The sequence below is a fragment of the Symphalangus syndactylus genome, chromosome 3 (assembly GCF_028878055.3).
Source record: "Symphalangus syndactylus isolate Jambi chromosome 3, NHGRI_mSymSyn1-v2.1_pri, whole genome shotgun sequence".
Classification (NCBI taxonomy): domain Eukaryota; kingdom Metazoa; phylum Chordata; class Mammalia; order Primates; family Hylobatidae; genus Symphalangus; species Symphalangus syndactylus.
The window spans coordinates 46396833-46410394 of record NC_072425.2 but is presented as its reverse complement, the minus strand read 5'-3'; the positions used below and the strand labels follow the sequence as shown (position 1 = coordinate 46410394).

The following is a 13562-nucleotide window of genomic DNA, read 5'->3' as shown; positions in this document are numbered from 1 at the left end:
TCAGTAAATATCCCAGGATTTCAGTTGAGAACATTGAAGGGTCAAACACTAGGAATCAGGGCAAACCAAAATAGACTGGGCCTTGCAAAAACTAAAACTGAACCTGGAATCATCTCAGTTCTTTACTGGATTAAGGCAATTTGCTACTACTCTAACTACTTGCTTGAAGAGTAATACATTTTCCCTGGAGAAAGAAAGTACTACCTGTAGTCTCTACAATTTTTCATACACATGCATTTAATCAAAATGTACTAGGTACACCAGGAAATAGTGCCAGATAATTGTTTTAAAAGAAAAGCAAGGAAGAAAAAGAAAAGTATATGGAATGGAAACAAATTCATAGGTGATCCAAATCTTGACATTATTAGACATGAACTTCAAAATAGCAAGGTTGGCGGGAATGGTGGCTCATGCCTGTAATCCCAGCACTTTGGAAGGCTGAGGTGGGCAGATCACCTGAGGTCAGGAGTTCAAGACCAGCCTGGCCAACATGGGAAAAAAATTAGCCAGGCATGGTGGCGGGCACCTGTAATTCCAGCTACTTAGAAGGCTGAGGCAAGAGAATTGCTTGAACCTGGGAGGTGCAGTGAGCCAAGATCACACCGCTGCACTCCAGCCTGGGTCACAGAGCAAGACTCTATCTCTAAAATAAAATAAAATAAAATAAAATAATATAAAACAGCAAGGTTTATATGTTCAAGAAAATTGATTAAAAGATGCAGAATGTCATCAGAGAACTGAATACTATAAAAGAAAAGGCATAAAAATTCTAAAAATAAAAAATGCAACAATTGAAATAAAGAATTCAATAGATAGGTGAAGCAACATATTAGACATAGCAGAAAGTAGATTAGTGAATTGAATACAGGTTTGTATTCAGATTGAAACATAAGGAGAAAAAAAGTTTGGAAAATAAGAAATGAACATAAGAGATATATGGAATATGTTGAAAAAGTATAATATATGTATAATTGTGTCCTGCAAGGTGAGAAAAGAGAGACTAGACAGAAGCAATATTTCAATGGATGCTATTCTATTTCCCCAACACACATCAATCCACAGATCCATGAAATCCTATGGAGCTCTATGAACTCCAGGCAAGACGAACACAAAGGAAAGTTCACTTCAGCACAGTGTAGTAAAACTGCCAAAGACCAAATCAAAAACAAAATCTTAAAAGTAACTAGAGAAAAAAAGATGCATTACTTCAAAAGAGCAATAAGTCAGACAGCTGACTTAATAGAAACAATGGAAGCCAGAAGACAATGGAATGACCTCTTCAGTGCCAAAAGAAAATAACAGGCCATCTAAAATCCTCTATCTAGTCAATACATCTCTCAATATTAAAGGTAAAATAAATTTCAGACAGCCAGACACTTGAAAGATTTGCTTCCAGAAGAGCAACAGTAAAAGAAAGACCAAGGAGAAGTTCTTCTGGCAGAAAAATAATAGTAATAATAAGCAGAAAAACAGAAATGTGTGAAGGAAAAAAGTAATAGGAAGTGTAAATGTGTTAGTAGATCTAAATGAAAAATGACATCAGTGCCAAGAACATCCAAGAAAATCTTAAGGAAGAACAAAGATTATGGATTTATACTACAAGGTATCAAATCATACTTCAGTAATTAAAACAGGGTGATATTGATTAAAAGATAGGTAAGTAGACCAAAGGAAGACAAATGGAAGTTCAGAAGCTTGTGTATAGATCCACACTATATGCAGTTATTTAATTTATGACAAAGGTGACACTGTAGCATGAGTGGTGGGATGGGGGATTATGGCCTTTTCAATAGTCCTGAACCAATTGATTATTCATAAAATTAAATATCTTATTTCAGACCATACATAAAATTAATTTCAAGTAAATTCTATGTCTAAATGTGAAAGATATAACAAAACTTCTAAATGACAAGATAGGAAAATATCTTCACGAGTGTGGGTGGGTGTATTAGGCTGTTCTTGCATTGCTATAAAGAAATACCTGAGGCTAGATAATTTACAAAGAAAGGAAGCTTAATTGGCTCATGATTCTGCAGGTGCAGAATCAAGAATCATGGTGCTGGCATCTGCTTCTGGTAAGGGCCTCAGGAAGCTTTCCATCATGGCAGAAGCCAAAGGGGAGTAGGTGTGGCACATGGCAAGAATGGAGCAAGAGAGCAAGGGGGAAGATGCCACACACCTTAAACAGCCAGATCTCACATGAACTCAGGGTGAGAACTCACTTGCTACCAAAGGGATGATGCTAAACCATTCAAGGGGGATCCACTCCCATGATCCAATCACTTCTCACCAGTCCCTACCTCCAACATTGGGAATTACATTTTGACATGAGATTTGGAGGGGACAAACATCCAAACCAAATCATCAAGACAGGGTGATTTTCAGAAAAAAATAAAATAACAAAACCAAATACTGCTTCTGCCTAGTCTCTTTTTCCTCCCTTTCCAGGACACAGTTATACATATATTATACTTTTTCAACATATCCCATGTGTCTCATATGTTCATTTCTTATTTTCCAACCTTTTTTTCTCCCCATCCTTAAAATGCTTAAACAAGGCACAAATATACTAATCACAAAGAAGACTAATAAATTGGATTACATTAAGATTAGGAATATCTATTCATCAAAATATATCAAGAGAGTGAAAAGATAAGCCACAGAATAGGAGAAGATATAAATAATACATATAACTGTCAAATAATTCATATCCAGAATCTAAAAAGAAATTCTACAAATCAGTAAGAAACAGGCAGAGTATCCAACAGGAAAAATGGGCAAAAGACTTGAATGGGCAATTCACAAAAAAGGATATCAAAATGGCCAATGAAGATATAAAAACATGTCCAACTTCATTAGTCATCAGGGAAATGCAAATTTAATCTAAAACAAGACATCAACCACTACACACCCACTAGGTTGGCTAAAATTAAAAAGCCGACACACCAAAAGTTGTTGAGCATGTGAACCAACTGGAACTCTCAATCACTGCTGGCGGATGTGTAAATTGGTATAACCACTTTAGAAAGCTGTTTGTCACAGAGTCTACTAAAGCTGAACATATGGCTACTCTGACTCAGATTTCCACCCCAAGTATGCACCCAATAGTAATGTGCACATATGTTCATCAAAATATATCAAATGCCTAGAAATAAACAAAATAAGTAAAATAATTCTTTTTTCTTCTTCTTTTTAATTGAGATGGAGTCTCACTTTGTTGCTTAGGCTGCAATGCAGTGATGTAATCTTGGCTCACTATAACCTCCGCCTCCTGGGTTCAAGCGATCCTCCTGCCTCAGCCTCCCAAGTAGCTGAGACTACAGGCATGTGCCGCCATGCCTGGCTAATTTTTGTATTTTTAATAGAGATGGGGTTTCACTATGTTGGCCAGGCTGGTCTTGAACTCCTGACCTCAAGTGATTCACCTGCGTCGGCCTCCCCAAGTGCTGGGATTACAGATGTGAGCCAAAGTGCCCAGCCAATATGCACAATAATTCTACACAGAAAACTATAAAACATTCCTGAGAGAAATTAAGGAAGACCTAACTAAATGCAGGGATATACACAATTCATGGATTGGAAGACTTTGATATTAAGATGCCAGTTTTCCCTAAATTGATCTACAGATTCAGTAAAATCCCAATAAAAAACAGAGAAAGTATGTACGTATGTGCGTATAAACTGGCAATCTGTTTTAAAAATGAATATAGAAATGCAAAGAGACAAGAATAGCCAAGACAGTTTTAAAGAACTAAGATAGAGAACCTATATGAGTAGTTATTAAGACTTATTATAAAGCTACAGAAATGAAGACGTTTTGGTGAAAACCAATGGAAAAGAAAAAAATAAAGTTTAGAAACAGAACCAAATATATAAAGTCATTTGCTTTATGACAAAAGTAATATGGCAGCACACTGTGGGAAAAGATGGACTTTTCAATAAATGATGTTGGGTCAATTAGATATCCATGTAAAAAATGAAAAGAAGAAAAGGAATCTTGATCATTACCTCACATCCTATACAAAATGAAATTCCAGGTTAATTATAGAGCTAAATGTGAAAGGTAAAACAATAGTTTCTAAAACACAAGATAGGAAAATATCTTCACAGCGTTTGAGTGGGTTCTATTAAAGAATTTCTGTTCATTAAAACACACCAGTTAGAGGACTTCCAGGTAGCTGGAGATGAAGGAGGCTGTGTATAAATTACCTTTCCCAAGTCTCCCCAAACTATACTAGCTAGCTTTGTAGCTACATTCTATACAAAATGATACCACATCTATAACTGAAGACAGAGAACATCAAAACTGTACAGATGACTGAATAAGAAGAGAAAAATTAACACATTTCACTTCTGCCTTTGCCTCACCCATGCCCTGATGCAAGGTTTTGTGGCAAAGGCAGAATGAGGAAACTGTGGCAAAGACAGAAGATGGTGGTTATTTAAGGGTGAACTGGAATAACTACCAGAAAGACGAATCTTCCCTGGTATTGTTTGCATTTGTGTTCCTGACCAAATCCCATGTCAAATTGTAATCCCCAGTGTTGGAGGAGCGGCCTGCTGGGAGGTGACTGGATCATGGGGTCAGGTTTTCCCCTTGATGTTCTCATGCTAGTGAGTGAGTTCTCACAAGATCAGGTTGTTTAAAAGGGTGTAGCACCTCCTCCTTCGCTCTCTTCCTCCTGCTCCAGCCATGTAAGACATGCCTGCTTCCCCTTTTCCTTCTGCCGTGATTCTAAGTTTCCTGAGGCCTCCCCAGCCATGCTTCCTGTACAGCCTGTGGAACTGTGAGCCAATTAAACCTCTCTTCTTTATAAATTACCCACTTTCAGGTGTCTCTTTATAACAGTGTGAGAAAGGACTAATACACTCCCTAAATCTGAAGATACTAAAAAAAGCTGTGGAGTTCAAAAGTTCAAAAGCAGGCATCTGAATGGCAAAGGAAGTCAGAAGAATGGTTACAACTGGCAGTGGATATTAACTGTAACACATAAAGGCAGTCTCTGAATTGCTACAAATAGTCTTTTTCTTGACCTGGGTGGTAGTTACATGGGTGCTCTCCTTCAATAAAAATAATTAGCTAAACTATAAAAAGTAATCCCAATCCTTCCATTGCTCCTCATCTCACATGACCTGGATTATAAACTCTTCATCGATCTCACTACTCCTTCCTCCTACCCCTAAGGTTCCTACCCTGAAAAGGAAGAGAATTAAAATTTGTTGAGCACCTACTATGTGTTTGCACTCGGTAAGATACTTTCTACTGTATAACTTCATCGAATCCTTACAAATCTGTGAGAGAGATAGTATTATCCCCATTTTACAGATGAGAGACAAACTGGGAGAGGTTAAATGACTTGCACAGCATCACTGTATTACTCTTAGGTTCAGCTGCACTGTAACAGAAAAAACAAATCACCAGTGACTTACAGGAGATAGTTTATTTCTTTCTCATATAAAAGATGTCTGTGGGGAGGCTGAACAATACAGCTATGACAACTCCCCAGGGTAATAAGGGACCCAGGGTCCTATTTTTATGCTCCACAATCCTGGAATGATGTTTCCTTGTCAAGGTCACCTTGTACCTAATGGTCCAAAATGGCTACTAGAAATCCAGCCATCATATCCACATTCCAGTCAACACAAAAGAGAAAGAAAAAGAAAGGCCATATCCCCCTTTAATACAGCCTTTCTGGAAGTCCCACATAACTCTTCTACTTATATCTCATTGGCCAGACTTGCAATCCTGGCCATATCTAGCATGGAAGGCTGGGAAATGTATAATACATTTTCCAGTGAGGTGGCAACATACCGAGTTAAAAATCAGAGTTGTGTTATGAACTCTGGTTTGTTGTGTTACAGAACTTAGAAGAAGGGAGGAGAGGTATGGATGTTGGTATAGATGACCAGCCACCTGCCAGAGTCACCCAGTTGGGAAGTGTTAGGGTCATGATTCAAGTCTAGCCAGTGGCCTCTCCATGGGCCACTCAGCCTTTTCCTTCTGAGCCCATGCCCCTCTGACATAGTGCCTTCTCCCAGTGCCATGAGTACCTAGGGGAGTAGCAAGGAATGGGAGCTTTGTGGGTGGTAGGGGAGAGAGCAGCGCTGTGAAGCTGGGCTCTCTGGGGAGTTCTCCTATTTTTCTGCAGTACCTTTCCTTCCTCCACGATAAGCTCAGTGCTTCCCTAAAACTCCAAGTTCTTTGTCACGGTGCTTACAGCACAGTGGTAATGAGATGGGTGCAGATTTTCATGGGTCATTGGCTCTAAGTGGAAGGATCACTAGATTTGCTGGGTTGAATAAATAATCATGAGTGGTCACAGACATTTCTTGCCAGAAAACATTACAAAGTCTTCCAAAGGATGGACCTGTGCCTTTGATGGAGGCCCACTGAGATGCCACAAAAGAGCTGATTTGGATGTGTCCCTACGCACGTCACAGGTCTAGAGGAGCAGCATGGCAGAGGGGAAGGGGCGCTGAGTTGGGATTAGGAGTCCTGGCTACTGCAGAGGTCGCAGGGTGCTGTGAACAGCTCATCTGGGGCCTTGGCCCAGCACTGGGCCTTAGCAGGGGCACAGTAACAGGAGAAGAATGTCCTTACTGGAGAGGCTGAGCCGTCGCTGGAGAAATCAAGCCAGAATTATAAATGCTCACAAAGGAAACAAACCAAACAGGACTTGAAAAATGGAAGTTGACACTTGAAATCACCAATGTCAAGTCACTTTGCAGGAGTTGAACAGTGATGGGGAGCCTCAATGGAGAGAAGGAGCAAATGTTGGGCCAAAAGCAGGGGTCCAGGGGCTGTCTTCATGAGGTCCCAGAAGATTGAGCTCCAAATGGGCTCAGAAAGCCTGAAGGTCCACATCTCTCCCAACGCAGGACAGTCCAATGGGAAAGGACTGAAGAACGTGCTCCTGGAAGGAGCCCGTGACCTTGCTATTCCTCCTACCAGAAAACTCCTAGTGCCAATGAGTGAGCTGGAGACAGCTCGATGATAGAGACAGGCATACAAAGGAGGGAACCTTGGAGAATGCATCCAGGAGGGGCCACTGTTCTGCCCTTTTCTGTGACTTTGTCTACCAGGAGTCACCTGTATCCTGGGAGATTTGACAAGAGCAAGTACAAGAGGACAGGCTGAGCATGGGGAGGGTTTTGATAAATACAACCTCTGCAGGACTGTGCTAGGATGAAGTGAATAAACCACTAATTTCAGGTACAAAATTTAAAGGGGAGCCAAAACATCTCAGTAATCAAGATAAGCATATTCTAGTGTCGTGTTTAAAAAATAAAAATGAATGCAAGAAACCCATGATGAACACAACATCAAAAATTTAAATACAGAATCCAACCTTGCACTTGCATGACTTAACATTATAACCATGTCACAGAGCTTGCTGTAATAACTCCACACCATAGTTACACAGTTAGAGAACTGAGCTGTGAAAGCACCCTAGAAGTTACCTAGCCCAGGGAGGGAATGTGACTTGGTGAGGTTGCAGATTAAGTGGTATGAATGCAGGATCCACACCGGATCTCTGGAGTACCACACTCTGTGCTCCTGTGTGTCACTTACCAACAGATATCCACTGAGATGCCACAAAAGAGCTGATTTGGATGTGTCCCTAAGCATGTCACAGGTCTAGAGGAGCAGCATGGCAGAGGGGAAGGGGTGCTGAGTTGGGATTAGGAGTCCTGGCTTCAAGTCCTGGATCTGCCTCTACCTGCTGGGTGATTGTATTAGATTTGTGGGGCTGCCAACAAGTTCCCACACACTGGGTGGCTTAAAACAACAGCAGTTTATTCTCTCACAGTTCTGGAGGCCAGAAGACTGAAATTCAGGCATTGTCAGGTGTATTGGTCCATTCTCATACTGCTATAAAGAACCACCTGAGACAGGGTAATTTATAAAGAAAAGAGATGCAATTAACTCACAGTTCTGCATGGCTGAGGAGGCCTCAGGAAACTTACAATCATGGCAGAAGAGAAAGTAAGTACCTTCTTCACAAGGCAGAAGGAAAGAGAGAGAAAGAGTGAAGGGGGAAGTGTCACACACATTCAAACAACCAGATCTCGTGAGAACTCATTCACTATCACAAGAACAGCAAAGGGGAAATCGCCCCCGTGGTTCAATCATCTCCCACCAGGTCCCTCCCCTGACACATAGGTAATCCAGGAAATCTCATCATGAGAGCCTGGGTGGGGACACAGAGCCAAACCCCATCATGAGGGTTGGCTCCTTCTGGAAGCTCTAAGAGAGATCCCTCCACTCTATGCCTCTCTCCTAGCTGCTGGTGGCTGCCAGCAATCCTTGGTGTTCTCCAGTCTTTGCCTTCTTCTTCACATGGCCTTCCTCTCAGTGTGCAAACTCTCCCTCTGCCTTTCTCTCATACAGGACACCTGTCATTGGTTTAGGGCCTACCTGGGTAATCCAGGAAATCTTATCATGAGAGTCTTAAGTTAATTACATCTGCAAAACCCTCTTTTTCCAAACAAGGTCACACTCCCAGGTTCCAAGGGTTACAATGTGGATATATCTTTTTAGGGGCCACTATCAACCTACTTTCGTGATCTTGGGATGTCCCTTCCCCTCTCTGGCTCTTAGGTTTTCCATGTGTACAATAGTGAGGATGACAAGAGCCCATTCACTTGCTGTGGTTTTACAAGTGTTTGCTTGTTTTCATGGACATCGATGGATCCCAAAATACAGGCATCAATCCAGCAGCCAGTGCCATGCTGACCATGGCCCCGAGCAGCTATATATAATGCAAATTCAAATTCAAGAAACATTTCTTGACTCTCTAGAACCATGTTTGACCATAGACTTCTGAAGGCTGTTCGGAGAAGTTGGCTTGTGGTCAGATCATACACAGGAATGCTTTATTCAACTCTGGGCCCCACACCCTCTAGAGAGAATGTTCAACAAAAGCAAGTGCAACAAAGGAACAGGCTGAGCATGGGGAGGGGTTTGACAAATACAATCTGTGCAGGGCTGTACTAGGGTGAGGTGAATAAAGCACTAATTTCAGGTGCAAAATTTAAGGGAGAGTCAAAAAATCTCAGTAATTGTGTTAGTCCATTTTCATGCTGCTGATAAAGACATCCCTGAGACTGGGCAATTTACAAAAGAAAGAGGTTTATTGGACTCACAGTTCCAGGTGGCTGGGGGAGCCTCATAATCATGGCAGAAGGTGAAAGGCACATCTCACATGGTGGCAGACAACAGAAAGGATGAGAGCCAAGCAAAACAAAATTCCCCTTATCAAACAATCAGATCTAGTGGAACTTATTCTCTACCACGAGAACAGTGTGGGGGAAACCGTCCCCACGATTCAATTATCTCCCACCGGGTCCCTCCCATAACAAGTGGGAATTATGGGAGTACAATTCAAGACAAGATTTGGGTGGGAACGGAGAGCTAAACCCTTTCAGTAATCAAGATAAAAAATATTTTAATACCATATTTTAAAAATAAAAATGAATGCAAGAAATCCATGATGAATAAAATATCAGAATTTTAAATAAAGATAGAATCCAACCTTGCACTGGCATGACTCACCTCACTTTCCTCACCCTAATCCCTGTCCTGTGAATCCGGTCTTTATTTAAAATTTTGGCAATTTGTTCATTACGGGGTTTTTTTTGGCATTATTTTAATTGTATTAACATATTTTGTTTAATCTTGATTACCGATGTATCTGGCACCCTTTTAAATTTCATGCTTAGTCCCAGCCCTGGACCTGTGAACTAACAACTGGAAGGACTAGCGCTATTTAGTTTGGAGAGGCAGTGACTCTGTGGTCACTGAAGGACTACGTGGGACAGATGGGTCAATAGGATCTGAGTAGCTCCAGTGGGACCTAGGGGTGGGAGAATTAAGGGAGAGAATTCCTTTGCTACTGGAAGATCTGAGAATCTGACGGGAAGCTGGACACTATAATGTCTAAGAGAGCTCTGGGACCTTCTGATTCCAGGAAGTGAAGAGGCCGCAAATTTCCTTGTGTAACTTCAACAATCTCGTAACTGTGGGGTAATGTAAGAAATGCTTCCTCTTGCTTCAAAGACCATGGGGACAGGGATTGGGTCTCTGGACTTTCGGAAGCCACCTCAATGGTCCTGTCCCCTCCAGGGGGTGGGCTTATGAGTGGGTTTCCCAAAACCGTGGGTGAACAGCCCCAAGGTGTCCCATGCATGAGACAGTGATGGGCAAGAGGTCAGCCTCTTCACCAATCACAAATTAAAAAGTTTAGAAAAGGGCAGTCAGTGATCTGGCGGATGTTGTTACAAATGCCAAAACATTTCCTCCAAAATACACTACAAAAAATAATCTTCCTACAACACACTCTCATGTACTGCTCACAGCACCGCACACAGCCCTGCATGGCTCCCACCCTGGCTGAAAGCCACACCCTTAGAACTACATCCGAGGGAGGTCCTTCCTGTAGTGTCTCATGGCTCTCATCCTGACAGCCTCACAGATCTCCTGTGCAACCATTTAAGTCTTTGGTCTTCCTGAAGCCTCTCCATTTAGTTATTGTACCATCTGCCTTCATGGATTTTTTTTCCCTTAGGTTTTGTGTTTTCCTCAAATTTTATGATTTTTTTAGATTAAAATACAGGGTATCCCTGGACCCAAGGATCTTAATAAATTGCAAAATTTGACACCTTTAAAAATAACACTTACTGAATAAATGAGTTATTTCTGCTCATTATTCAACATCTCAAAAAAATGTTATATATGCATTGATTTTGGTATGAAAATATTTCTTTCAACATTTTCTAGCCAGGTGCCAGTACGAGCTAAAGAGCTGTTTATAAAATATGTCCTAATGATTTGCCATTTCTTGACAAATCGATAAATCATTCATGTAGAGTTGGTTCCAATTGAGATTAAATAATACATGAAATTATATACATATATTTTTCTTTATTATAAAGCTTTTTCTTGATATAAAATTTGGTCTGTAAGAACCCTGGGGGTTAAGTGAATAATTTAACTATATGAACACAGAAAAGAATTATGTGCATTGCTGTGTTGAATTTTGGCTGCTGTTCAGAACTGAGAAATGGATGTTACCACCTTTACCAGGGCTATCATCACCTGATCTTTGATAAGACTTACAATGATAGAGAATGGTGTGCTTTGGAAATACTTTTACATGTCCTATATTACTTGGTCCTCGCAATAGCCCTACGAGATAAGCAGGGCAGGAATTAGTAACACTCATGGAAGCATGCAGAGGCCCTGAGGCTGACACACCCTGTCCAAGGTCCTGATCACAGTCGTGACAGAATCAAGGTGCCAGACACCATGCTAGTGGCTTGCACCACCTGCCATCAATCCTCCTGATAACCCCCAGAAGGGGGTTATCACAGATATAGAAGCAGAGATATAGAAGATATATCTATAGAAGGGACATCCCAAGATCACAATAGTGGGCTGAATTGTGGCCCCTAAAAAGATATATCCTCACAGATACAGAAGCAGAGGCTTGGAGAACTCAGGTTCAAGGTCACACAGGTGGTAGTGGCAAAATTGAGGTTTGACGCAGTCTGGCAGCTCTACAGCATGTGTTTCCCAAAGTCTACTTAAGGCGTCTTTCCTCTCCTCCAGGAGAGCATCAATACAACTGAGAATGACATCTTAGGTAAGAGGAGCACGGGATGAACCTTTGCAGAGTCTAAAGGGCCCTGAAGTTGATGCCAGGACTCCATCCATATATGTATACATAACTTGCGTACTGTGTTATGTGCTTCACAATATCCTTACCTCATTTGGTTCTCACAGTTGCCTAGAGAGGTAAGCAGTGGAGGGTTGTACATACCATATTTTATAGGTACAAGAGGCTCAGAGAGGTCAAGTGATTTGCTCAAAGTGACACAGGACAATAAATGTGCACTTTCGGCCAATGTCATCAGACAAGATGATCAAAGGAGGTGGGAGGAAGGTTGAAATGGGGACCAAGGCACTGACCTTTCCTGAGATGGTCTTGATCTGCTTGGAGCTCAGGGGCTCAAAATCCACGCCAATGTAGCCCTCCATGGCAGCAAGCAGATTCTTCCGGAGGCAGCGGGATGAGTTGGCTTCCGTGTGCACCTGCTCCCACCAAGAAGGCTCGTACCAGCCCGGGATGATCCACTGATATTTACTACCATACATGTTCTCCTCGTATGCCTGCAAAAGATGGAGTGACTATGAAGGCACCAAGAGTCGCACAGTTCAAGGCTCTGTGCCCTGGAAGATAGGTGGGGAGGAAGGCTTCCTCTTCCCAGAGGATTTAGGAAATGTTTAATTATTTGTTTGGTTTCTTCCTTGTTATTTATCAAAGGATCCAAGGTAGTTTACGGATAACATGTATAATAAAATAGTAAGTACTGAATAAAAATTCAAACAAAAGGGCCCAGAAAAATATAAATTATGTTTCCTGAAGATAGAAGGAACAGAATGTAGACAGACCAAAGGTTCTAACCATATTCATCATTAGCTGCCAATTCCACCATGAACTTCCCAGCAGCCCAAGAGAAAAGGGCAACAAGGTTATTTACACAACTCTCATTATCAATAAGGAGAAAACATACCAGATCTTTGGGGAAACAAAGTATTTTCTAGTCTCTAACCCTAAAAATGTCCCATATGGAGAGGATACTGTCAAATTAGCCAGTTTAGTATCAACACAACCTCTACAACAAAGAGATTTCATAAAGCTAATTTTTGTATAGATCTTTACTAAAAGCTGAGGCCTCATAACACAACCCAGGGGGAACAATTTTTAAGGGGCCAAGACAATTTAATCTAAGTGTGTAGTTTATATAAGATGCCACTTGGTAAACCGAGAAGTCTCTCTGAAATTTTATCCAAAACACAGTGTATAAATTCAGATCCTAAAAAAAGTCCCTTACATTTTTATATCTTATATGAATCTTATTTGATTGTCACTCACATTCACTCTGGGAGGTGGTTTATCATCCTCATTCTAGAGAGGAGGAAACTGAAAATTAGAGAGGGAAAGTAACTTTTCCAAGGTCAAACAGTCAGGGAGAAAAGTCAGAGCTGGATCTAGGTCTGCTGACTTTAAGGGTACAAAGCTGCACTGCTTGCTTTCCATTTAAAGAAAAAAAGTCATCAGAAGGTTCTAATGCACCCCTACTTGACTCTAATGCTTATTGTCATTATTTTATATCAGGAAAATCATGGTTTTTGATAGCTTTGATTCAAGCAGAAAAGTACCAGTTTGTAGGACTGTCAGGTTCCATCAAAATTGGGTTCAGAATAAAGTTTCTAAGTGGTGGTCATGTTCCCGTCAGTAAACAAAATACCCAGAAGCGACTACAGAGAGCAGGGGTGGGTGGAAATTTCCTCTGTGCATCGATGGACTGCCCGCATTCTAAACTGAAACCTTAAACAATCCTTCCATTCATTCCTGTGGAGCCACCCACATTAGAAGGAGATGTTGGGAAACCATTCATGTCGCACCCCTTGGCCTACAGCAGGGTTAATGTGAGAGGACAGGAGGGTGTAGCGAGAGAAGCCCAAGATTGCTCTGGACTCTGGGAAGGTTCTTGCT

The 13562-nt window shown here is 41.3% G+C and overlaps 1 protein-coding gene across 2 annotated transcripts in view; it reads right to left on the bottom strand.

Annotated features, from left to right (window-relative positions):
* Positions 1 to 13562, bottom strand: part of GABBR2 (gamma-aminobutyric acid type B receptor subunit 2) — a 415572-nt gene that overhangs the window by 166372 nt on the left and 235638 nt on the right. For both annotated transcript variants that reach the window (XM_055271718.1, XM_055271719.2), the window contains one exon: positions 11972 to 12172. In XM_055271718.1, the coding sequence (XP_055127693.1) occupies positions 11972 to 12172 (201 nt within the window). The remainder of the gene's footprint in view (positions 1 to 11971; positions 12173 to 13562) is intronic.